A 26,688-nucleotide genomic window follows, 5' to 3' on the forward strand; every position below is an offset into this window, starting at 1 on the left:
CGTGTTGGCGCCCGTCGAAATAGCTAAATGTGCTCGGGCAAGACTTGGCGGAGTCCAAAACAAACGTTGACTGTCGCTAGCAGCTGCTTTCGGTTTTTAAAGTCGCTCTTGCTCCGATGATGCTCGCAAAGCGCTCGTACGTCCACGTGCTCGGTTGAGAAGAAAGGTGTGACTCATATCGCGAAGCTCCGGACGTGTCGTGCGGGCAGGAACGGCGAATCACCGGCGCGATGTCCGACACACACCCTCCTGCGACGTCGGACGCTCTCGGCCTGGACGAATCGGCGAACGCAGCCGCCAACTCGGACGCCGCTGCGCCGGGCGTTGTCGTCGAAGCCGACGACAAGGATGACTCAGCGCCGATGGAAACGGTGGCCTTGGAAACGACAGACATCTACTCGGAGGTAGGAACTGCATGTGTTCGCATCATCCGAGCCCGCTTCTCATAAACGGGCTGTGTGAACAGTTAATTCCGACGTGCTGCGCTTGATCGCTACATTTGATGAGCTCTAGTGTGGGTGCTGTCTGGAACTGTGGCTTGCTGAAATGGAAGACTCGTTGATCATTGAGTCAGCGTTTGGTCTCGCGAAGTAATAGTTGGTTTCATACAGGTTCGCTGTCACAGCAGGTACCGATCGACTGAGAACTCGTTACATGCCATAACCGGTTTGACAATTACCGTAGCTAACGAGCTACGTTAATCGACAGGGGCCCTTTGAATATGACAGGGTCACATCACAAACACTGTTCATAACTTTAAGCACTGATCATTGCCTGGAATCATGACAATGTGTCATTCTACTATTTTGTGCACTTCAATACAGCATATCTTATTTTGTTCACGCTGACAGATTCATCAATACAAGTGCATCTCACTTGATACTGATGTAATTCTGATGATAATGGTTAAGACATGATTGAATCCTAAGGCTAAGGATACTTGTATGTCTGTATGTGAATTATGTGAATCACGTGTGTGCATTGAGAAATATAGAGAAACAGGGTGTCGTGGCTTTTGGAATACTTTGCTTGGAGGAAAGCATAATATTTGCTGAATGGGATGTTAATTGTTCTTTGCATTGTGCTGGCACATGTCAATGAGTACAACTTCTCCATCAGAATTCGTTTCGCATGCACTCTAGTCTAATTGGTGATAGCATGCAGCCAAGTATGCAACATGTCAGCTGACCACACGACGCAGGTAAGCTTGTGCTGCAAGTAGTATAGAGTGCAAAACTTAGTCTAACCTTTGGTGCTGAACTTTGTCTCTATTTGTACTTGCACCTGTCGTCCTACCTTCACACATGCCTCAACGTGCAGGACTCTGACCCGGGGAAAGACACAGACCTAAAGCGGTACTTCAGCAACACACCGACCGATGCAGCAGCATGCTCCTTCTTTGATTCACTGGCCGTTAGCACGTCACCAATGATGAAAAGTGTCTCGGAAGTGAACATGGCACAGAAGGCAGGCACAGCATTAGAGGATGGGGTTTCAGAAGCACCGCTGGTCGACGAGAGACCACCAGAGGACTCGTCTGTGTTCTTTTCCGTTGGCGACGGCACTGTTCAAGAGCCCGAGGTAGCAGTCATCGCGCAGGAAGCTGTTGAAGGTACTGCGCAGTTCTATTGAAGACGGCCATTCCAAAGCACTGCATGCATTGAGTAAAGCATGGTTAGCATCTCCTAACTCAATTTGGTCAGGCGGCATTTAGTTTGTTCAAAGCACCGAGGGTTTCCACCAAGTAACGCATTGGAAATGTGCAGATAATTAAATTTTTAGTCACCTCAACTATCTTGCATTGGCAGCCTGCACCTGAACTTGAGCACTGGCACTGTACTGAATGCTGATGCTATGTACTGTAACTGTTCTCAAATTGAAGCAGAGTGCTGATTCACTAGGCTTCTGTCAGTTGTTTGTGCTGCAAGTGCTTCTAGGACATAAAAAGTTTAGCCTATTTCAGGATCCTTTTGCTGTGACTGTTGCTTCAGCTGCACCTGGTTGTGGTTGTTGGACGCCCTTGAAGAGTGACCACTGGTACAAATAAATGCATATTAGCGTCCGCTAGCACTTGCGTGTAGCAGATGGTGTGCTTGGCATAGCCCAGTGCTTGGCATAGCCCAGTGCTTGACATAGCCCGTGACACCACATCACACCTTCTTCTTCCGTAACCCTTCTTCAGGCCCGACACCTTTCTTTTCGATGCCTGCTCAAGAGCCTGTCGTCGCTGAGCCACAGGAGAACCACGGAGCTTCACGAAGCGTCTCAGAGGAAGGACCATCTTTGAGCAAATTCTTCTCTAGTGACTGCAGTGGTGGTGACCAGGAAGGAAAGGCGTTCTTTGATGTCCTCGCTGCTGGCATTGCTGGCGTTGAGCAGTCTGGAAGGTCATCGGGGAGCGCAAGCCCCATTTCCCTTGGGCAGGTTTGTGTTAATGACTTGCTCTTACACCACCTTTGCGAGACCCTCAGAGTGGCAGCAGGATGTACGTGTTGCTATGTGAACTTAGTACATAACTTTGGCTTCTGTAGGGCTGTGCAGTAATATTAGAATCAAGATCCAGCACTGCTGGATCACACGGAAATCACACAGGAGGCGTTAAAGCCTGCTTTCCCGCATCTCACGGGGATACTGTGCCATGTTTTCTATGTCTAAATAAACTTCAAACTTCAATGTGCTTTGGACATAATCATGGCAGCTAACGTAGAAATACTAAAGAATGTGAGTTCTGGTTCACCTAACATACTTTTAATTAAAATGTGACTGTGTTCTCACACCAGGGGAAACAAAATTTGTTCTCTTTCAATAGTGCTGCTTCCATGTGAGCAGATAATGCAACACTGGACTGCTTTTTAAGCTCTAATTCTTAGTGTACTTACACAGAAACAATCAGCACTGCAATTGTAATATTTTTCATTTGCTAAAAAGTATTTAGCGAAACTCACTGGTAAGTTGCATTTCAGGAGCCCTGCCTGATGACAGAGCCTGTGGAAGATGGCGACATTTGTGCCTACGACAACTGGCTGCCATCGGCTGCCACGAGGGACTTCCTAGCCAGGCTTGCGACGTCCGAGCCTGGCACCGTTTTTCCGGAGCGAGAACATCTCACCATGCCTGGTGTCATTATTGATGAGCCTCAGGTGCACCATGTACATTGTTTCGCAGTTTCACTTCTAATTGTTTCCTTGTTTCACCCCTCTTCATATTTGTCCCGAGTAAGGTTTTTTGTGGGGATTAAAACATGATGCGCTGAACATTACGGCCACTGAGCAAGGAATGAGCTGTGGATATTAAATCATTCTCATTGTTTTTGCTGCAATACCAGTGAAGAAGGCCACATGGGGTGAAGCACTTGGGCACGATTACTGGCTAGGGTGCACTATTAGAGCCTCCTTTTTACCAGCCGTCCTCGAGTTCAGTTTTTGAGTACCTACTCATGGCCCCTGTCAAACTGTGGGAGCTCCTCTGAGAAGGTTGTGGTTGTGTCAGATTTAGCATGGCTAGCATACTACTACTGCGAGTTTCTACTAAGCTAGCTGTTTCATGCTTGCTGCTCCAGTGGGCAATGAACAGTATCTTTTTCCCTCTTTCATTTATTCTTCCTGCAATGTCTCAAAACTAATCATGTCTTATTTTCTTTTATTTTTCACTCGTCTGTACTGCAACGGCAGATGGATCCAGTCCGGGTGCTCCTTCAGGAACACCTTATTGACGAAGCAAGTTCTCGGCGGACGCTGACAGCGGATGACGTGCCCCAAAATGAAGAAGGGCTGAAGCAACTCATCGTAAGTTTTGCCACTACTGTAGCCTCTTAAATGCAGGCCATTTGTAGGACCAGCCTTAGCACTTTCCTGATGTCCGGTGCATGATACATAGAATACAATGCTGTTTAGGCGAGCCTGGAAGAAGAGCGAGAAGATAGTCCCACAGAACATCACAGAAGAGTTCCCATTTTGACACGTGTATACATCCTTTATATGCTCAGAATACTTTTCTTTTGCTCATTAATGCCTGTCTTATAGTTTCACTCGTAGGTGCAGCCTCTGAGAGGCTGCACCTACGAGGCTGCACCTATGTATGTTGCATGCATTTATTTCTCTTGTTTATGACACTTCCAGCAACAAAAGCATTCTGTTTATTTCATATTTTGTATTATAGCCAAAGTAATAATAATAAAGTCGCACCTTTAAGCATGTGAAGTGATGGCGTTATGGCTCGCTTCAGCTGTTTCTTTTCAGACACAGTCACAGTTCTTTGTTCACATTCACACGTATATCACATTTATCTCGGCCCAGTTTCCACAGTCTTGTCTTTCACACTGCAGTGTATGCACATAATGCTGCTTCTATACATACACACACATTGATTAGTACTCACTGTACTACACACACAATCGCATGGCCACGAAGGAGCGTTCCACCTGGACACAGGTTCCGCACTGAGGAAACTTTTAATTGCTCATGCACTGTCTGTTGGGGCAGTGCCATACATCAGATCGTGGAGGTTTTTCGCTGATCCTTGCATGCCAGTGGTGCTATGCCACGTCAAGCAAAGAGGTCATGACGTGAGTTTCTCGACACAACAGTGATGCTGCCTTTTCTGCTGAATGGGAGTGACGGCTCTAAAGCTGTTGCTTTCAAAGCGGCTTGGTTCTGCCTGCAGTTCCGGCTAATGTGGTTCTGGTATCGAGAGGTGTCTCTTGCCGTGTGAGATAAAACTGGTGCACAGAGCCTGCTGTGTAAAGGCTGCATGCAGAGGGCAGAGTGGCAGTGACCACTGCTGAACACGTTTTCTAACCCGAGCCTTAAATGTCTAGTGCTTTTAACCCGATTTCTGGTTGCTTTCGCGCCTGAAACTTGCAGGGAGCTCAGTGTCATAATGCAGCCATCAACCTGACAACTAGGCTGCTGACCAGCGTGGGCCAGGGCCCAGGGTCTGGTGGTCACCCGTCAAGGCACAGCCCTTACTCCCTGCAGGCAAGCTTTCCTCGTGTGGCTGTTTAAAAATGTGTTTGTAAATTTGTCGAACCTGCATTTCAATTGCTCACTGGTTTAATTTACGTACTTATTTATTTTCATCCTTAAAGATGCACTAAAGGGGTCTTGATCTCGTCTTTTTACTGCTTGTTTATGGCATGTCGTGACACTGCCACGTTTGGCCTTGTTTCTGCAGCTGTGGTACACACGGCTGGCACTGTTTGCGAAGCAGCGCAAGTTTGCCTACGCGGAGGTTGAGGGAGATGCCTTTGGGGACCTGGACAAGCCCGACCTGTTCTACGAGTTCTACCCTGACACCTATCCGGGCAAGCGGGGTAACTGCTCTTACCCGATTGGGGCCGGGGGTGGCATTCCACTGCACTTGCTTTAAAAGGGACCCTGAGAAGAAATTAAAGCTGGCTTTTATTAATAGGTTACCATGCTCTAATCATGGAGATACCACTCTCAATGAAAGCAGAGCTTCTAAAAGCTAGAAAAGTCCCGAAAACGAAACACAGGCATCGCTATCGTCAGCCGATATCAAGTAAACTGTGCGTGTATTGGCACCAAATTTTTTGGCACAAATTTCTGAGGCTGCACTATTTCATCATTCACTTCAGAGTAGTGGTCGCTGAGTCCTTTTCTCTGCAGACATCACGGTTTGAATTGAGTGATGGGAAAATTTTTTAATTCAGTACCCACAGCAATAAATGAGTCTTTTTCTGACGGACAGGCGTGAACATACCCTGAAAGAGTAGAAGAATCAACTTTTACTCAAAACAAAACATGCCACTCTGTTCAGTGTTATTTTTTTTTCTTTTTAACTGTTGCATAGTGTGCTAGGAGATTTTACCTGTCTATTACTGCTGGTCTCTGTGCTGAATCTGAGAGCAAGATTTTTATGCAGGCATGTAGAGTAGCATCCATTACCTAGCGTAAGGCTGATTGGTCACGAGACTCTCGACAGAAGAGACTACTAAGGGTACTGTTTTCATGATTAGTCGTATTATGCCAAGAATGCTGTATTTACTGTTTGGTTATTGTGGCAATTCTTTTATTAATTTTTTTTGTCTAACATATTCCAGGGCTGCATTAATTTGACAACGAGGTAGGGTCGCTAGTTCTACACCAGTCTTTATGAGGGTCAAACGAATATGAGTGCTCTGATTTAAGTGGAAGTGTTCGCTTTATGTATTATTATCAGCCCTAACAATTATGACCTGTCCAAATAAATACGTATCTCCCCTGACCTGACAGCGTAACATAAGATTTCTTATGCAGACATCATTTGCATACTGTTTCTCTTGTTCCAAACTTTTGAATACTGTTAACTCGTTTGGTTTCCTACAAAGTGGAGAACAAATAATGTCATGCAGAATGCAGTCCTGAACAGTCCCAGCAAAACACTTTAGCGCCTGATAGCTTTCTAAGTGGAACCCTTTTGGTGGCTGCAGGTTCGATGGTACCCTTTGCCATGCGTTTGCTGCTGGCAGAGCTGCCACAGTTTCAAGGGAACCATTGCACGGCTCTCAACTCTCTGTACAAGCTCCTCAATGTTGTGCACAGGGTAAGCGTAGATGCAGTTCGACGATTTCAGACTTTCAGTGTTGCTGGCGCCGCAGTGTAATGCTGTAAATGTATGAAACAAGAATTGCAGCCTTGTTATTGATCCTAGATATGACACAGTGGTGCTGCTGGCAGTCATATTTAAAAATCATCTGCTGTTTGCTCAGGTGAAAGTATAAGCAGTGATGATGAGAAAAGTAAATTTTAAAAGATTGGTTCTGTTCAGCTGCTACAAAAGGCTTTTCAAGACTTCTCGTGACAAGTCTCGATGGATTGTCAGCAAGAAAATTTTAAATGTTGTGGCTGCTTTCTCAGAAGTTACACTTCCGACAGCTTCTGACAGCTTTTTCTTGTGCAGATCCTTGGAAACTTGACGAATGGCATATCTGAGGATGGTAGCCTTTTGGACATGAGTGAACAGCTGAGGCAGGGTGAGTTGACGAGATTCTAGTGATTGCGGTCAGGCTTGTGCAAGATTGGGATGACGATGATGGTTATGGCGATCCTAGTGTCATACCAAAGAGGAACTTGTCTTAGTATAATAAAGAGTTGTGTGAGTGCATTAACACAAGTTATATCCTTGCAGCCACTGCAGTTTTATCCCTTCATTCTGACAGGTGGAGGTAAGAAGGTTATCTTGGGTGCACCTTTAGCACTGTACAGATGTCCGCACACTTGTCTACAGCACTGAAATGGTGCACTGGTGTCATTTACGAATGGTCCAAGGCTCAAAACAACACCTTAACGAGCGAGCGTGCACGTTTGAATGAATCATGGTTTACTTCTCATGTCTCAGAAAGCTATGTCGAGCCCAGCAGGCTCTGATGAAAATCACAAACACACAGCAGAGCATGCTGTTCGAGTGTTGTAGACAATTATATGGACATTTGAACAATTAAGCTTTCTATTTTAGACATCATCGCTTTGTGAGTCTTTCAGTACATTAGACATTGATTTTCTCCTTGATATTATTCGTACGTTTCAGTTTGTTGTAGTCTCTCAGACACAAAATAATGTATCGCTGCCATGGTGGCTCAGTGGTTGTGGCGCTCGGCTGCTGACCCAAAAGACGCGGGTTCAATCCCTGCCTCAGCGGTTGCATGTTGATAGACGCAAAAGGCTAGAGGCCCATGTACGGTGTGGTGTCAGTGCACTTTCATAGAACCCCAGGTGGTCTAAATTATCCGAAGCCTCCCATAACGCTGTTTTTTATAGCATGTGTCACTTTATGATGTTCAACCCCATAAAGAAGGAAAAATCAAAGTAATGTATCAGCTTTGGTCACCCTTCAGTGAAGAGTTAAAATATATGTATATAATAAAAGCAGTGCGAAGATGTCAGTAATGTGCTAGATGTTATTGCTGAAAACACTATCAAATTGCACTGCATGCAGATTGAAACACCGGATTTTTTATGAAACTGCAATGGCTTCATGCAGTGTGTTGGGTGCCGTTCACATATTGAGGTGATCGCTGGTGCTCGTAAAGGAGCTAAGGACAGTAAACACGTTCGTGGACCTTGAAAAAGGGGCTGCTAAAGTCCATTTAGACGCTGCCGTGATGGCTGAGTGGTTACGGCGCTCGGCTGCTGGCCCGAATGACGCGGGTTCGACCCCGCCGCGGTGGTTGAATTTCAATGGAGGCGAAATTCTAGAGGCCTGTGTACTGTGCGATGTCAGTTCACGTTAAATAACCCCTGGTGGTCAAAATTTCCGGAGCCCTCCACTGCGGCATCCTCCATAGCCCACATGTACCCTCGGGGCCCCACATATACATACAGACCATCACAATAATGCATAGTGCCTATTTACTTTATTAAATAGGCTTTTGACTGTATGGCGTTTTTTAAGCTGGTCTCTGTCTCGTGTAAGAAGCAGTCTGAGGAAATGTGCGTATTGATTTGCAGCTTCCATGAAGTTGTGGGAAGACCGTGAGTGCCGCGTGTACTTTGCCATCCTCAACTGCGTCCTCAACCAGAAGGCAAGGCTCAGTTTGCTCGTCACCCTTTTGTTCATAAGTGTTCAAACATGTTTGTATGCGCAAAAAAGAGTGATGAAAAAGGTATGAAAAGCAGCATGCATTTTTGGGGGCAGCTGACGCTTGCAGACATGCTTTAGCGGTCTACTGAATCTCTGGGCTTACTTATTTGACATTTCCAGGGTTGATAAAGCACGGTCGTTATGAGATGTGGCATTGCATAGGTTTTTCTTGGAACCTTGTTGTTGCCCTGTACCAGGAGTAAGGCATGCAGCATGCTGACAGTGAAGTCTGTATTTGTTTTCGTTGACGCGATTGGCAGTACTGTTGTATGTATGGCAGGCATGAAACGTTATGGACGAAGCTGCTTGTACACGAGAACAATGCATCGACCAGTTGTGATAACCAGTGATAAGGGTAGTAGAGGTTTGCTGATTCTCTGATTAGCTGGCTCTGGGCTGCCACGATTCTGTCATGGTTCGAATGAAATAGGGCATATAGTAGGTGCTATTTTGGTGGGGTGTGCCGGAGTGCATGCTTGGCACCTAATGCATTAATACTTTCTTTTTGCCGCAAATCTCTTTTGTTCTTGGCATACATGAAACAGTGGAATGCGCTACCCATGCTTAAATACTGCCACTGAGTTTGACTTGCAGCTCTTGGAACTCGGGTGTCTTGCAGGACTATGTGGTGGCCATCAAGGTGGCCCGGATCCTGCTCGAGAAGAACACTGGCCGAAAGGCGCAGCTGCATTCGGCCATCGGCAGGATTTACCTCCAGGTGAGAGATAGTGGCATCTGATAAGCAGGCTAAGGAATACCTATCAGTATTGCAAAAATTTTGCTTTGAAGAAACTGGGCATTTGCATGTTGTGCTGGTTGGTAAACACGTGTGCTGGCTGCAATAGGCTGAAAGCAGAATGGTGAAGTTACAGCCGATTTTATTAATAGTGGTTATTGTGCAGCAAATTTTGGACAGTTCTTGTTTTCATGGGCACTCACTTCCGTGGTCATATTAGAATCGCACCATCATGTCATTGCGGTTTGATGTGCCCAGCTAATTTCTCTAGTGGTTTTCACTAGGCTTGAGAATGCAAGTGAAGTTAGAGAAGTGGATACAGGACATGATTTTTTTTTTTGAGTCCATCACGCAGAACATTCGCTTGCCAGTCTTTGAGTCGAGTGACTGATGACATCCTTTTCTTGTAGGGACGCTGAGGATGGATTGAAGTTTGCCTATACTGACAGATTACTGTGTTCTAATGACAGATGCACTGCTGTAATTGGAAAGGTGTTTTTATCAGATAAAAACAGTAATGAACCGAAATACACATTTCGCCATCTCTGGCTGTTTTTGCGAGAGAACTATGGTGTGACAGACAGGTTTTTTTTTTTGTCCGCAGGGTCCCCGAGACTAGGCAACACCGCCGTTCACTTCCAAACTGTGATTACAGAGTTCTTTTCGGCGTGGACATCTGAGTTTGAATGGAGTGAAAAGAAAATTTTGAAATGCAATTTTTCCTACAATAAATGCATCTCTTGCTGCCGGAAAAACGGTGCCTTAGTCTGAAAGCGCCACAGAATTGATATTCACTGAGGACAAAAGTTTGGTGGAGTTGGTCTCACTGTCCCTTTAACTTTAGTTCACTCACTTGTAAGCCTGCTAATCCTCTTCTCTTGAGTGTGTTTGGATTGATTTGGCATTCTCTGCGTTCATTTGGTGACTCTGGCCCCCTAGAAAATGTGCTATCATTTAAAAACCTGTTTTTACTTTATGCGTTGAGACAAGAGAGGGAGCCGTTTATAGTGAAACATTCCATTCTGCAGTAATTTTGTCCCCTTAATTTTTGCTCTCTTCGTTTAACAGTTGGGTGATGTAGACTCTGCGCAAAGCCACTTCCACAAGGCAGAGGCCCTGTACCACAGCATGGGGCTGGAAGGCCGGCTTGAAGTGCTCATCAACAAGTAAGACCAAATTAGCTGCACTTTTTCTTGCTGCAGGAGAGAGTTCATGGCATTTGCAGTAGCAGTGCACAATGCTTGACACAATACACACACCCTTCACCAGCCTCCCTTTGTAGCATTGTGCGCAATACACTACAGGTTTCAGTTCAGTGCCACAGTGGGCAACTTCTTACTTGCATTCGAGAGCCAGCATCAGCCTGAACTCTTTGTGAAGCTTTCAGAAGAACCTTGGCTCCGATTCCTCAGGAATTTGAACCTGCAGGTTAAACCCTAACTGTTTACACACAGTTACTAACAGCATGGAGGTGTAAACCAGCTGTTAGAGCTTAAAGGGAGCAGCAACTGAATATACCAGTTATGTACTCTGTTATGTGTTCGTAGCCATTTAGTATGTGTATTTCTTGCCATGTCCATGTTCTTATTTTTGCTATGTACAGCCTTTGTCAGAAGTAAGTAAGAGCCCTACAGGTTTGTCTCTCAGCCTTATTGTGTGGCTCGTTATGCATTGCAAACATTTCAAATCTCTCGAAGATGGGAGGAACTCTTGTCCTTGCTCCTACAAAATTTGGAACTTCCACGGATACTGCCAGAGCTCCACTGCATGACTTGAAAGCAAACCACTTGGACTCGTTACTTTTGACAAGGACCGCACCATTCATTTGCAGACCAGTTCCATATTCATTGTCACTTTGGACTGCACTACACTGTTCAGATGCAGGGAAAAGTGCACACACTTTACCAGCAACCAGTTTACAGTAATGTTCATTGGGCACGACTCTACATAATGGAACATGAATCATACCACTTGCTTACATAGAGAAGTAATTATTAAATATAGAAGCATGGTAGAGCGTGCAGCCTGGCTCATAGGAATTGCGTGCATTTTATTCAGGTGCCAGAGTATGTGTTCAATGCACATTTTGTGTACATTGGTTCAAGTTGAGCTGCCTTGTTTGCTGACTGTTACTGCATCGCACGTGTCTTTCCTTTGCAGGGGCATGATGGCCTTGGCTGAAAACAGCTACTCGGAGGCGTATCACTTCTACGAGGAGGCCAGCAAGTTGCAGCCAAAGAATCCCCTGGCATGTTATATCTTAGCTCTGGTGTTTCATTCGCTCTGCGCCTTTCTTGTGCATTCATACCACCGTGTAGTGGCTTGAACTTGTTGCCTTGCTGCTACAGCATGCGTGCAATCGCTCGAAGTCAAGGGGTGCACACACATTTGTAGGCAGCTCAATAACGTGTTGGGACTAAAATTTGAGTTTGAGATGATGTTTCAAGTGTTGGGACTGCCTTACATGAGATCGGTGGTGCTGCTGCCATTATTGACTAAATTCGTTTCAGTGCGATTAAATTCACTTGAACTTTAACCACTAAAGAAAAGGGACACAGCCATGGATCATCATAAGCTTATTGCTTGCATCCAATACAATATGGTTGTAGTATATATCTCACTAGTTTGCCTAAATGGTATACAAGAATGAAAAAACTGCCATTTGTCTGCAGTGATGCTGTGGCATACCATTTGATTGTTATTTTAATTTTGTAATCTCTGCATTGGAATAGCTGGGTCTGCTTAGTTACATTGTTGAAGAAGGTGTTCCTAGCTTCTTCGCTGACCTGCAGAGGTAGGTTTTACTGTGCCTGTGTCACTGAACTGTGCATCTGTTTACTAATCTCCTGACGTACAGCTTGCATTTTTAGTGCACCTGTTGCGCACAGCAACTAGAGCTGCGCTCAACAGTGGTGGGGTGCGGAAATGTCCATGTACCAAGTCTTTATTGCACATTTAAGGACCCCATATCGTCAGCCTGGAGTTCAGCACTATGGTGTAGGTATATGATAGTCGTGGCACACCATAGGCCTCTCCATAGTGTAAACAGCGCAACGTCAAAAAGGTGTGACCTGATGGGCGAAATTATCCACTTTCGGTCTCGATCCGGTTTTTCTTTGCTCCCCGATTCGAGACACCTCACAGCCTTTCTTCTCCCGCTTAGAGCCTCCTCGGTACAGCGCATGTCTTGCCCATCGGACCAGAAACACGTGCGCTGATGAAGTAAGCCAGAAGAGGTCTGTTGGCATGTGAAAGAAAGAGGAAAAAAGAAAAAAAATTCCCCCGATTTACCTGGTTAAGCTAAATGTGACTTAGGTGCACTAGCTCGTTGGCTATTGTTTAGCTTTTTATAAGCTTGAAAATTTGAGTAAATTTGAGTTTCACTCAAATCTTCCTGCGGTCGTTCCTCGGCTTTCCTCTTGCAATAAGCCGCCAAAGCTGCTCGTTGCGATTTCAGTCGTCGTTCCATCTATTCAGTGATCTCTGAAGCCACTTGCACATGCCTCTCGACCGCATGTTCCTCGGGCAACTTCATCATTTGCCTCTTGTTTCTCGCTCTTCATCCGTTCCCATCTCTCGTTTAGCAAGTCTACGCTGTGTTCACCAATCTGCTTCGGCTCGCCACCTCACTATAACCACTGGATCGGCTGACTCACGTTGGTGCTCGCTTCTTTTGTGTTGCTGTTCAGCTCGCCATGAATGCCATTTGATTTCGGATTCTGTCAAAGGACCAGCTTCTTCCATGATTTCCTCTGCACGGTCCTCTGGCGACTTCATCCTTCGCCTCTTTCTTTTCTGGCATCTGTATGTGCACACAACCACGTTTCTCACTCTTCACCTTCACGCCCTCTCTCCATTCGGCTGCAGCTGGCGCGACGCTCCTCCGAGCTTCACCTGGACATAATGGCTTTTTCTCTAGTGACCAATCTAGTGATAGCGCACTAAAAAAAAAATTAGCTGGCAAATGCTCTCGGGTGTCGGAGAAGTAGCAATTGAGCTCCATGCTGAGGTCGTCCAGCTTATCTGTTGCTTCAGCTTTCCAGAGTGGTGTGCATTCGGGGTGCTCGAAATGATCGTATTCTAAGCACCTCGATCAGCCCCAAGGCTAGCCGGTTTAGTTGTGACTCTTCTGGAGAGCCAGAATTTCTTGCGCTGCAACAGCAACAAGGATTGCATTTTTTGAAGTCTAAAAAATATGGCCACTACGAATATGGTATGCTACGTGGGGTTTAATGTCTCAGAGCTGTACGTGGGCTTTGAGGGATGCCACAGTGGAGGGCTCCGGATCAATTTTGCCCACCTGGGGTTCTTGATCGTGCGTACTCACACTGTATAGCATACGGGCATTTTGTGTGCATCAAAATGTGGCTGCCATAGGCGGGATTCGATCTCACATTCGTGGGCTTAGCAGCCAAACGCTTCAGCCACTAAGCCACTGTGTAGATCGGTGCAGCTGTACATTATAGCGCCGAGTTGCGAATCTTCAATTACAGTGGGGCACTTAACTGTCGTAGTGAAATGCCCGCCACCGGAGACAGTGTTATCCTGAAGAGAATGCTCTCCCTACTCAAACCTGTTTTTAATCACCAATAGTCTGGTGGAGGAACCAGCAAGTCAGGTTCATGGCCACCATGAAGCAACATGTGTAGGCTGTTGGCCACTCAGCTTTTCTCACTGTATTGCACAAACCAGTGGCACTTAGCAAGCCATTGACAGCTTTTCTGGACATATCTGTCTCACCCGAGAAATTGTTGGCTGTCAGATTAGATTACAACTCAACAGCTCATGGCAGGACACTGTCTGATTGAAAGTTTCTTGCCGTGTTTTGCCACGCAGTTTATTAACAACATGGCAGTCTGCCTTCTCTACCTGGGCCGGTTGAGTGAATCTGTCAGCCTGCTAGAGACGGCCATGCACGGCGACCCTGTGCTGTGCCTTCACGAGGGTTTCCTGTTCAACGTGTGCACACTCTACGAGCTGCAGTCCTCGGAGGCGGTCACCAAGAAGCGGAGCATGCTCCGCCTGGTCGCCAAGCACGCTGGCGACGGCTTCAACGTGGCTTCACTCAAGCTGCAGCCAGCCAAGACGTGACGCTGACTGGGCAGCGTGCGCTTGTAAACAGTCCGACCTGACCAGCAATGGTGCACAGGTGCTGTATACCGTGCATAATGAGGTCAGTGGGTACGCAGCTCTTTGACGGACTTGTTGCATGAGTTTGTGCCAAGTTCAACACTTCGTCATTTCACATAACTCGCCCCTCGTCATGTTGGAATGGTGTGCAGGTCAGTTTAATATTACACTGGGGTTGACAAAAAAATAATTATGGTGTCTGGCATAGCATGATAACATTAAGAAAAATATTCGCAGTGTGAAAGACAGTTCAAAGCATTTATGTTTCATACAATGATATTGAGATGTATATAGTGACAGTTGTGCTGAACATGCTTTTTTGGTCGTTTTCAGGTGACCTAGCTGTACTGCTTAACATGAAATTTTTCTCTCAGCAAGTTGCTGGTAGCATTTAGGCCGTCACAGACATTACCCGCATGATTGAGCTAGCCATCTAATATCGTTGCTGCAAATTGATACCACAGAAGAATGCATATGCACCCTTAGTATTACTCCCACGTGTTGATAATTACTCAAGCCTCACATGCTTAGCTATAGAAAACTGTGCTGTAGGTGCTTTTGCTCCTCTGAGGGTGTTTGATGAAGTCAGTTGCCAACATTCCGGAAAGAGATGTTTACTGTTACTGTGCAGCTTGTTTGTGGCTGAGTACATATTGAGAACTACAGTAAGCTTGATTGTATCTAAATGGTGATAAAGATTGTGAGGGAATGGAATTGATAGGTCTGGTAAAACCAGATTAACAATGATAAAATAACAGTGGCTCGAGAAGGGATAGGGAGATGAGAGTTGCTGTAAACCTAGTTGATTGCGGCATTGCAAACTGTAGCTTTGCCACTGCATTGCTGTTGCAGTGCATGGCACATCTTTGTAAATAGAATTGCGGAGGATTCCAATGCATTCGTTCTGCAGAAGAGTTGTGACATGTGATGCTGGCAAAAAAAAATGTTGCTCGAGAATACCATGGCCTGTAACTTTTCCCCGTGCTGCCGGGATTTGTTCTAGGACCTTGGGTCCAGTTGTTTTTGTATGGTCAGATATCCTAACCACAGATTGGTGCCCAAAAATTTTTGATGTCCATTTTATAAGAGCTTTAGTCTATTGGAATTTGCCATGAGTCACATTAAAGTATTATGGAACCAGAATATGAGCAAAGAGGTGTTCATGATGACAAGCATTTTGCAAAAGTTTGCTAGCATGGGTATAAAATAAAACATAAGTTTATTGTGAAAGAGAAGGCAGTGTGACAAAATCTGTGGTTTGATTTTTATTATAAAAACACTCTTCAAAAAACATTTCATACCACTATGAAAACAAGCTCGCATTGGAGCAGAGGGTGTATACTACAATAAAAGGAACCATTTTTTTTTAGGCTATAGATGTAAGAAGTCTAGTAAATAGAGCAATGCAAAATGCATAAAATAGTACTTCATGCCTTTATTTGCCTACCATATTAATGCAAAATTAAGCGCCCCATAATCTTGAGCACTGATTCTTTGATGACCCCTATTAAAATACAAATTCTTCAAGTCTGGGTGCTCTGCTTTAGTTCAAATGTCTCTACTTTAAAAAGTGGGGCGCTTAAATTTGCGTCAACATGGCAAGCATGTATGATACTTCAGTGACTGACACAGTGAACAACAAAAACAGTAAACAACAAATAGAAAATCCATCTTCTTGTGCCAAACTTCTATTAATGCCTCTCCAGCTGCGGACAGTCATGCAACGAATGTTAACCACTTAGCAACAGCTGTGTATTATAGCTAGTGTAGTAATAAAATTTGGTAAAACAGTAAAAAGAATGTTAAACGTGGCCTGCAGGAAATTTTCTGTCATGCATCAACATCATGGTAAGTGCAAATGCATATCGATCTTTTTCAAAAGTGTGTAGCTCATGCTGTGCACAAACAATGTGTTTTTAAGCTTTAAGGGAGCATGGTAAACACTGCTTTTGACAGTAGAGCACAGTAGCAGCCCCACTGCATGCCCCGATGAACTAGCGCAGTTACACCTTAACTGGCCCATTTACTTTTGACAAAGACTGTACTGCATTACTATCCGCAGCAGTCTTTGGCACAAATTAAAAGACTAGATTGACAATTTGAGATGCTTCTGACTAGGCACAAGACGAGAAGACAGAGGCTGGTAGTGGCTTGTAAAAGAATAAAAAGATAACAAAAGCTTGCAGTGACATGATCTGAACAAAGCAGGCAAAAACAACGACACAACCAGCAAAAGGCCTTAGATGCGACTAGTGTTCTTTCGTTTGTCTTCTTACTTTGCGCTCTTTGGGGTCCTGTCAACGAAAGATCACAGCACAACCCTGACTACATGAGACCCAACCAAGGACATCAAAAAGAAGTTTGGAAGTTACAAAATGTCGTCGGGTAAGGCTCTCCCATCTCTGCTACTGATCTCCGGCCCCTAGAAAACCGTTGGGGTTCTTCTTCTGCCAGTTCCACATGTCTTTGCCTTGAGAAGAAAAATATTTAAAAAAGCGTTACTTCATTGTTCAACGATTTCAGCCATGTATATATCTGTACATATTAAAAAAAAAAAGACCTAGATAACAAATGTGTGTTCTGTGTGGCTCCAGTGCCAGTTATATGAAGTACCTTAAGCATATGTTATTTTTTCAATTTGCAGTTTGAGGTTCGCTGCTTATGCAATTTTGATCCTAACTGATCAATTATGGGCAATGACTTTCGAGAGAAGATAATGAACATGCGTGTAAGACAGCTTTTATGTTCCTACAATAGACTAGTAATGGTGTAGCTAGCCATAGAAAATTACTGCCACAAAAGCCTACAAAGAGAATGAAATCTCTGTTAATGTCTCTTCTCTCCCTGTTGTCAAGTAGACCAAGACTGATAAGAAAGGCAAACAAAAAATGTGTCTCCACCAGTCACTCATCTCGATTCCAAACTAACTCACACTTGCAAAACAGAAAAGGTTGTTTTTAAAGGGAATTTGCACAAAAATGCTCATGCCACTGTGTCCCATCACCTAAGGCACATGTTCAAAGAATCAGTGATGTCATTGCTGTCCAGTTATTAAAGGGACACTGGGGATGAATACAAATTTGACTGTATCAATAGGTTACTGCCTTCTAATCGCTAAGCGACAACTATCACCAAATACAGAGCTTTTAATAGCCAGAAAAGACCAGAAACTAAATACACGAGTTGCCATCACCAGCCAACTTCGCAGGTAAAGTGCGTGCGTCGACAACGATTTCTGGGCGTGAATCCCAAAGGCTACTCTACATCTCCATTCACTTCAAAACAGTGGCAGCCCGTCCTTTTCGGTAAAGATGTTACGAATTGGGAGTTTGGGAAGATATTTAAATCCAATTTTCTGGCAATAAATTTATATTTTGCTGCTGGAAAAATGTTAGTATAGCCACAAGGAGCCAGACAAGCAATTTTTACTGAGAGAAATAATTGGATAGAGATGCCTTCAGTGTCCCTTTATTGCATGCAGCCGTGGACTGCCTGCCTGAGGTTAAGAGGGAACGATATGTATACTTAATACTACACCAAGTGCTATGTTAATAAGCCCTGTATCGTTTGAAATCTGTGTTCCATAGGCTGCCAGTTAGTGTACTAATTGTTCCGAACTAGCTTCTTTCTTTTAGTGTGACACTCTCGGTCTGTTGACGGATTGGTGTCCCAGTTCCACTAAAAATCCAGCTTGAGCTTCATTAAAAGGACAATGAGCACAAATTAAATATCGACTGGTTACCAAATGTTGAAGAAGCTACTTTCACTGGAAACGGAGTTTGTATACTGCGATGACGTTGAGTGGTTTTTTTTTTTCTTTGCGGATCTCCGAGGGCAGACCCACTGCCACCCACTTCCAGACAGTGATCGTGGAGCCCATAATCATCTCGACGTCATCGTTGTCACAAGTTTGAATCGAGTTGCGGGGAAAATTTCGTTTTGAAATCCAAATTTCTGTGCAGTAAATACATCTTTTAGTGCTGAATGAACACCAACGTAGCCACAAAAGGCCAAACAATCGAATTTTACCGAGAACAAAAATTCTATGGAATTATCCTCTGTGCCCCTTTAAAGGACTATAGACAATAATGTTTTGATTGCATGTTTTGTTATTTCAGATGATGCGTTAGACATTAATATACATGACTCAGCCTGTGGCATTTGCCTACGACCACTGAATAACTTATAATTCAATTTGTTCTTGACGCTGTTTCTTTTTCGGTTTCATCAATCAAATGGTGGCTGTGATGTGTAGTTAGTCATAGGTCACATGAGGCAGAAAAAAAAAAAAGGCAATGCGGCTGCTGATACGTCATTTGTTGTCATTCCAGCTTTTGAAGCATGCTGTTTTAAGTATTGTAGTGAATTAAAACTACATATCAGCATTTATATTGCAGCTTTTCATGCCTCCCATGACCTAAAGTCTAACTACACGCCATAGCCATCGTTCGGTTGATGAAACTGAAACAGAAAAACCATGAGAGAAGACATTCAGTTAAACTATATTATGGTCATAAGTAAATACCACATGATGATCCATGTATTCTAATGTCCATCGCATCGTTTAAATGAAGAAAACAGCCGCCATGGTGGCTCAATTGTTGCGATGCTTGGCTGCTGACCCGAATGACGCAGGTTTGATTCCGGCCGTGGCAGTCTCATTTCGATGGAGGCGACATGCTAGAGGCACGTGTGCTGTGCAATGTCAGTGCAAGTTAAAGAAACCCATGTGGTCAAAATCATCCGGATTCGTTCACTACAACATCCCTCGTAGCCCAAGTCGCTTTGGGATGTTAAACTTCATAAAGCCATAAAACCAAACTAAATGAAGAAAACACGGTATTAAAATTAGGTGTCTATATTCCTTTAAATATGTGCTTAAGTAAATGAAAGCAGCTGGTTTGTGCGGGACCTTGTGCCCCTGCCAGTGCTACAGTGCGTGGCATGACGCAACTCACACATGTCGTAGAGAGACTTCTCGGCCTTCCAGCCAAGCTCCTGCTCAGCACGGGTCGGAACTGCAAAGAGCCCGTCAACATCACCCTGTCTCCGTGCGACGATCTTGTAAGGCACCTTGACACCACTGGCCTGTTCAAACGCGGTGATCACATCCAGCACAGATGACCCACGGCCCGTGCCCAGGTTGTAGGGCTGCAGATAGAAGGCGTTACATGTTGTCAAACCTCAAAATTTGGACTCCAGGACAAGCAAACCAGTTAAAGTGCAACACAAGATAGAGAAAAGAAAGCTTAGTCAAGCGAAATAGTGTGCTTCAAAAGACTAGGTGAAGTAAGAAAACAGAGCTCAACAATAAACGAAAGTGTGAGGAGCTGCAGTATTTAAGCTGATAATGAACTTATGGCTCCCTAGATTTTATTTAACGCGTATCTCCATGCCAGAGTAGATAAAACATGGACAACACCAAAACTGCAACTTCACCACGGTTTTTGTAATACTTTTAGATATAAGAAAAGTTTCTCCTCGTCCAGCAGACTCATTATTTACAGATAGCTTTATAGTCTAATCACCAGTCTATAACTTTGTGCTTAGATTAAACACCACTGTGCTACCTGTCTTTCTCTGCTTTCATGATGCAAAGTGGGAAGTGGTCGCATTTATGCAGGAGACTATGAGCTAGCTGAGATAAATGCTGCAGTTTTTCTTGTAGCAAACACGGGAGAGGGGCACCAACCTTGCATCCGTCTATGTCTCCAGCCATGACCTTGTCTAGGGTTGCCACATGACCTTTCGCAAGATCAACCACGTGTATGTAGTCTCGCACACCTGCGTCACGACAAAATACGCACACCTTCAGTGTTGTGCCTTTCTTTTGCTTTCTCCCGGCTGTTAATCACTCTAAATAAAAAAGCAGCAACGATAGCTATTTTTTCTTTCACTATAACTGCAGGCATGAATCAAAGATTGCACAAATTCAACTGTAAATCGGTGATCTTTGCACCGACAGCAGTTTACAATTAAGTATTCCTGTCATTTCTGTCAGCTGCGTATCAGCTATACATAGCGTTCTTTTCTTGTCAAGAAAGAAATCTCTTTCCCTCGGACATTGTCAGCATTGGCGGCATTCACTAGGCTGGGCGATAAAAGTAAATAAGTAAAATAATGCAATGACTGAGGAACTTCAACTACAGCGATGAAGGGCAGGTTGAGCAGCTAACTGTGACTGTGAATCCGGTACTTTCTACTAACTCTTATAACTCAACTTCTATGATAAGCAGAATGATAATTTTACCCTTAGTTCAGTCCTTGATGTCAAGACAAACCAGTCACCTACGTTTCAGCAAGTTCCGTGCAGCGAACTGTATTATGAGCTCTCTCCAAAAATTTATAAGCATATTGCATAAGTTCACAAGGACTTGTTTTACATGAAATAAATGACATATTTAGAATCGGCACACAAAAATACATGTTTCCTGAAGATTGCATAATTGTAACTTCATTGAAAGTTTTTTTTTAAGAGCCAGGTCTCTCCTTAATTCACGAGCTGGACTTGAACAGTAACACGTTGACTCCATGTGGTCTAGTCATCCACTCAAGAGGTGTACACAGCTACAGAGGGAGCAAGCACTTTGACAACTTCAGTGTTTCCGAAGGCCTGAAATGTCCATGAGCTCTAAGTTGGGAACTTCAGTTAAGGCGTTTTATTAATCACTGAAGCACTGCATTAATGTGCACCTGTAATGTGTGATCGGAAAGAAGGGAATTGCAAGAGGGAAAATCAAATACAGCTCACCTGTGCCATCGTGGGTGTCGAAGTCATTGCCAAAAACAAACAGCTCGGGGCGCCGGCCAATGGCCACTTGCGACACGTACGGCATGAGGTTGTTGGGCACTCCCTGAGGATCCTCGCCAATGTAGCCAGACTCGTGAGCACCCACAGGGTTGAAGTAACGGAGCAGAACTATCGACCAGCCCTGGATTGGAAAACGGTATCGGCGCTGGCAGTCAGAGAAGTGTGCCCGCACTCAACTGCTTGAGTTATCAGCTGTGCAGAAACTTGAGGTCGGTTTAGTCAAGCCAAAAGCACAAGTAGCAAGAGAAGGTGGCAGAATGAGTGCGAGATAGATTGGAAGGGCAGGAGCGCTACTTGGGGAGTCAAAGTGTCAAGCGGTGCAGCACTTTACAGCACTGGCACTACCATCAAGGAGGAAAGATGGAACAAGCAACTCTTCTGATAGCAACTGTGCTGCACGACGTGCAGTTCAGTGGCCAGTTTTGTGCGAAACAGCAATTTTATGTCGTTTCTGAGTGGACCAGGCAAGCCGCTAACAGTTGCAAAATAAGACATCTCTGCAAGATCTGGCTGCATTAAGTAAGTGAATAGTATGTATGAGGAAGTTCCTTAGTGTTTTTAGCCAACACCTACAATATCTGCACAACAACAGTCACAAAAAGCATTCTTAATTGCTTACTTCTCAGTTAAAAATGTCGCACAAGTACATGTAAAGGTGCCTCCAGTATGAAAGGCAACGACCACTTTGCGCAAAAATAATATTTTTGGTTGAAAACGACTTTTGGATTTTGTATGCCAAGAGGAAAAATAGTAATATACAGGAAAAGGCGTGCTTGTGACACGTGGATGCCAAGCAGTAATTACATCTTTATTGCATAATTATGGGGTAATCATCAACTGAATACTCAGACTTTGTTGCCTGTCATATAGAGGGAGGTGGACAATAGAATCTAATGGATTGATGCCTGGTAATAACAGGAATGCATGCCCTCCAATGAACAGGACACCACAAGCACTGCGGTTCTTGTGGTTGGTTTTTAATGCTAGTGGATTACTTACGATGGGTTGTGACACAGAGCACACGAGCCCTGGTGTGCAACAAATGTGTGTGTTTGAACAGAAATGAGAGATATATATGGTATCACTATGCATTGTGCCAGTTGGTGGTATCACTTGGAACAGCACGCACCTTCTCTGACGCACTGAGATCCTTGAGCATCTCTTCAATGAAGTACTTGGTACGTCCGTAAGGGTTGGTGCAGGACCGGCCCGTCGGGTGGTCCTCATCGATGGGCAGGTACTGGGGCACGCCATACACAGTGCATGAGCTAGAAAATATCAGCTTCCTCACGCCGTGGTTCCTCATCACCTGCGCATGAGCACCAGTTTACTCTGTATTCGTCCCTCTTACGAGACACTTTATCATGAATTCAAAGACTTGTGAAAGCTTTGTTTTAATTGTCCTGAGAGTGCGTTGCTGTCAACAGCTGTGAAATGGTTTAAGAGTTGTACATAACTGTGAAGTTCAACATTAGTGTGCAGTTCTAACCTTTATTTACTTGCATAAGAGGAGAGTTATGCCCAAAGGTGTGCACATTCTCCTAACATAGTGAAGTTAAACAGCACAAAAATTTCTCTGCATGAACATCTTATGTGTGCAGTTAAATTTTCTTACGGAAGAAATCAAATTTGATGCCTATGATGACATGTGCCCATCAGTTTCTCAGCACTGGTTGTTTCATTTTGGCTTATTCAAACTCAGTGTTCCAATGCCGTTCATACATTTTTCCGTAACAACTGTTTGATTCTAATAGAGGTCTATCTATGTGCTTCTGCTCTGTAGTTCATTATGCAAATCCATCATGTGAAGGAAAAATGTTTGTTGCTGTTGTCTGAAAACAGCTGTTCAAAACAGAGCTGATGTGGCAACAAATCACACAGGCTATAAGAGCCAAATAGAATGTCCGTTTTTAAAATTGTCGAGCTGGATTGCAACATGTGAGCCCGCATGCAAACATATAAGTGTAGATGCATGAATTGGCCTCCAAAAAAGAAAACAGGAAAAAAGATACCACAATGCACTAAAGACTGGTATATGGGGTTAAGCACATTAATCTGTAGGCCAACACTTTACCTATTATGCGATAGCATATACATCTCATTCATTCAAAAAGCCGTCGGTGTAGTAGTAGTCGGCACCGTGTGTCAGAAATAATCGTATCAAGGTAATTTGAGGTTCTAGTGATTGATAATTGAATGATATGTGATTTAGGCTATGGCGAGTTAATGAAATCATTGTAATTAATGCATTAGTTAAAGAAACGAAAAAAATTGAAAAAAGGGGGCCCAAAGGCGTCAAAATGCTCAGAATGAAAAGTCAATGCTTGATGGTGCTAATTAAGAAAATTTAAATGGCTTAATTGATCAATTAATTAATTGAAACAATTAAAAATGAAAATGCGTTCAAAGGTGTCAAACTGCTCAGAATGGAAAGCCTAACCCACTGCGCTATCGTGTCATACCCTTAAGGCGGAGCTTAAGTGTCCTCTACAATTTTTTTTTTTCATTCTCTCATTGAGTTTCATGCTACTTGTTTCTGTGCAAATCTGTGTCTGTCACCATATCCACCTAAGTATGCAAGATCAGCTGCAACGAGAGCCTGTAGGCTGCAAAGCTTGTACGTGGCTTGCGCCAGACATAAGCAGGTGGCTGGCATAACCAGCTGTGGACTGTTCGCACGCTGAGCTCGCGCCATAACTAAAACAAAGCGAAAGAAAAAAAAACAAAGCGGGAAACGAGGTGAAGGAGGATACACTCTACATGTGCTTGGAAGGATGCAGGCGTTGATGCACATACGAATGTGCGGTAACTCACGTCGAGCAGGTTTACAGTTCCACCTAGGTTGTTGCGGTAGTAGTCCAGTGGAATTTTCCACGACTCGCCGACGGCTTTGAGTGCCGCAAAGTGGATGACGCAGTCAAAGCGGTGCTGCATGGACAGGGAGAAAAATAATCTTATCATAGTGGGTTATTGTGTTGCTTTCAAGTTTATTGTTCTAGCTGAGCCCCATTCAAATGATACACCTACTTTGCTTATAACCTCAGTCTTCAGACAGTTGGATCTGCAAATGCACATCTTGATCTTTTGCACCAGCACCTTCAGACGGCTTGTTAGCATAAATCAAAATAAAATACTTTTAAGTCTGGAAGTTCCCAGGCTCGGAGAAAAAAAGTTATGCAGCCACAGGTCTGACAACTTTACCCGGAGTTTTTTCTTTGAACTCTGCACTGCTGGTTTTGATGTCTTCCAGAGCATGCCTTGTGCTAGAACATGTATTCAGTTAAGAGCATGTGCAGCAGAACAGATTTAAATCAGAATTACGAATAAATCTATCTCTACTGATAGATGGATAGCTGATAGATAGCTTGTTTGGCCAACATGAATGGAACACTGATTTAAACAGGGCAACCAATGTGAACAGAGGGCAAGCTCTCTTCTGGTGTGAAAGAAGACTTGGCAGCATTTCACATGGAAAGAGTGGCAATGGTTAGGCCAACTGATGTCTCTCGTGCTGCTGTGAAGGTGTGCCATGATTATTAAGTGCTGTTAGTCTGCACGCATGTATCATGGCATCGGCACAGGGAGAATGATGCTTTGCATTAAAATGCTTATATGCTGCATGCTTCGGTCTGTTTTTCATGAAACAATGTTGTGTCACGCTTGCCTTCTTGAAGATGTCGTCTATGGCATCTTGGTCCAGCAGGTCTGCTTTGTAGAATGTCACCGACTTGCCGGTCAGTTCCTGCACCCTTCGTAAGCTCTCTGGCATTTTGCCTTCCTTATCTGGAACAAACAGTGGGCCCATATCAATCTACAATGAGTGGGAAAGATACAAAGAGAACTTCACCTGTTTGCATAGTGGTTACAGTGTTATCTACAAACACATTCACAGTGCTGTGAACTTTTTCGCAGGAAAGCAATGGAAAGCTGATTATTATTATGGACACGGCACACGACCCATATACATTTCTCATAGTGTATATTTGAAGATTGCAAAAGCTAAAGGTTGTGTCATTGGGACAGACTCCTCGGTCTTGGTTCTTCAAAGTTACACATACATGGTGCGTTTTCCTGGTGAGTAGAACATTAAAAAAATCCGGCTTTAGCAGAAGAACTTTTTTTTTTTGTCAGCAGAATTTTTCTTTTTTCTCTTCACTAAATCGGCGCTCGGCAAATCGTAAGCTGCCAGCTCAGGTAGTGGTCTTCACATTACTGCTTATCCCGCACGACATTAGCAAGCATCTTTCATGAGCATAAGTCCGCTTTGAAAGGCGCTTAGCTTTCACCCGAACACTAAAACAAACGAAAAAAAAAGACGTCTCAGCACAACTTGTGCGTCGTCTGCTTCGAGAGGCTACGCATGCGCGGTAAGGCGCGCGCGTAACAGCAGACGCACGCGCACCGCTACCACAGCTGTAAGATATGAGCGCCGCTGAAAGAAAGAAAAATTGAAAAAAGACGACGGAGAGAAACAACCATCGGAACAATTGCATCAATCGCCGTACCCGGATGAGCGTTGTGGAAATTGTCCATGACGACGACATCGTAGCCGGCGTTGAGCAGTTCGAGGACGGTGTGGCTACCCACGTAGCCGGCGCCTCCGGTCACGAATATGCTGCCCTTGGACATCTTGCGCACTCTCCCGCCAGAGACGATGGCACCTATCAAGAAACGACCTTTGCACCGAGAACTGCACGTAGTACGTCCGCCTCGAGACGGTGACGTAAGAGAATGTCACACTCCGCTATTACACTGGCAAAAATACGCGCCGCACCAACTGAATATGAATGGCATTTTTTCTTCGCAGTATCTGAAGCTTTATAGAGATCTCTAAAGCATGTTCACACAGTTCAGACGTCTCTCTTGGAGCACGATCAAAGAGCGCGCGCCGTAATCGCGTTCCATTCATTCGACGGCCGATTTCCGGACATCTCGAAATCTGCGCTCGGAGCGAAAGGTTCGAAATTCTCGGCAAAGAGATAAGTGGGAGGTGTTCTTTCTACTCACGTCGACGCGCTACGTGGTGCAGTGGGGATATCGATGCGACTACTGCTGTTCTATCGTCCCAACCAAGTCAGCTGCACGACCACATCACCAACTCGAGATCCCTCCTCCAAGGCAGTCCTCTGTTTCGGTTTCCGTGCGGCACCTTAGCGCCACCACAACCACAAATTCTAACATTATTACAAAAGAAAAATAACGGTATTAAGGCATGTCTGGTTAATTTTTGTACAGCAACACAATTGTTTTGTTACCGCTTTACTGTAACCCATGCTAGAGTGAACTACCCATGCTGTAACTTGAGATGCTGACAGGAAACGCTATACCCGCTCCAGTGAAAAACAACAGGGAGCGCTGTCGCACTTCCGGTCTGTCATTGCCGTGCATTCGAACCGTGTAGGAAGCTGTGAATGTGCGGCGATTTTCGATT

At 44.4% G+C, this 26,688-nt stretch overlaps 2 protein-coding genes across 2 annotated transcripts; one reads left to right on the forward strand and one right to left on the reverse strand.

Moving 5' to 3' along the window:
• The first annotated feature begins 25 nt into the window (after positions 1 to 25).
• Positions 26 to 15,696, forward strand: LOC144107924 (trafficking protein particle complex subunit 12). Its single transcript, XM_077641162.1, has 14 exons — positions 26 to 404; positions 1,321 to 1,612; positions 2,183 to 2,424; positions 2,964 to 3,140; positions 3,672 to 3,785; positions 4,863 to 4,976; positions 5,173 to 5,311; positions 6,431 to 6,543; positions 6,901 to 6,973; positions 8,448 to 8,521; positions 9,200 to 9,298; positions 10,385 to 10,482; positions 11,477 to 11,564; positions 14,153 to 15,696. The coding sequence occupies exons 1-14, from the start codon at positions 231 to 233 to the stop codon at positions 14,405 to 14,407; spliced, it is 2,052 nt and encodes a 683-aa protein (XP_077497288.1). The 5' UTR covers positions 26 to 230; the 3' UTR covers positions 14,408 to 15,696.
• Gale (UDP-galactose 4'-epimerase) lies at positions 15,647 to 26,600 on the reverse strand. Its single transcript, XM_077641165.1, has 9 exons — positions 26,265 to 26,600; positions 25,763 to 25,918; positions 24,922 to 25,040; positions 24,072 to 24,185; positions 22,387 to 22,566; positions 21,198 to 21,378; positions 20,139 to 20,230; positions 19,405 to 19,597; positions 15,647 to 16,916 (listed from the first exon to the last, which is right to left on the reverse strand). Exons 2-9 carry the CDS (start codon positions 25,884 to 25,886, stop codon positions 16,852 to 16,854), a joined length of 1,068 nt encoding a protein of 355 aa, XP_077497291.1. The 5' UTR covers positions 25,887 to 25,918; positions 26,265 to 26,600; the 3' UTR covers positions 15,647 to 16,851.
• Positions 26,601 to 26,688: the final 88 nt, after the last annotated feature.

The sequence above is a fragment of the Amblyomma americanum genome, chromosome 10, assembly GCF_052857255.1.
Source record: "Amblyomma americanum isolate KBUSLIRL-KWMA chromosome 10, ASM5285725v1, whole genome shotgun sequence".
Classification (NCBI taxonomy): Eukaryota; Metazoa; Arthropoda; class Arachnida; order Ixodida; family Ixodidae; genus Amblyomma; species Amblyomma americanum.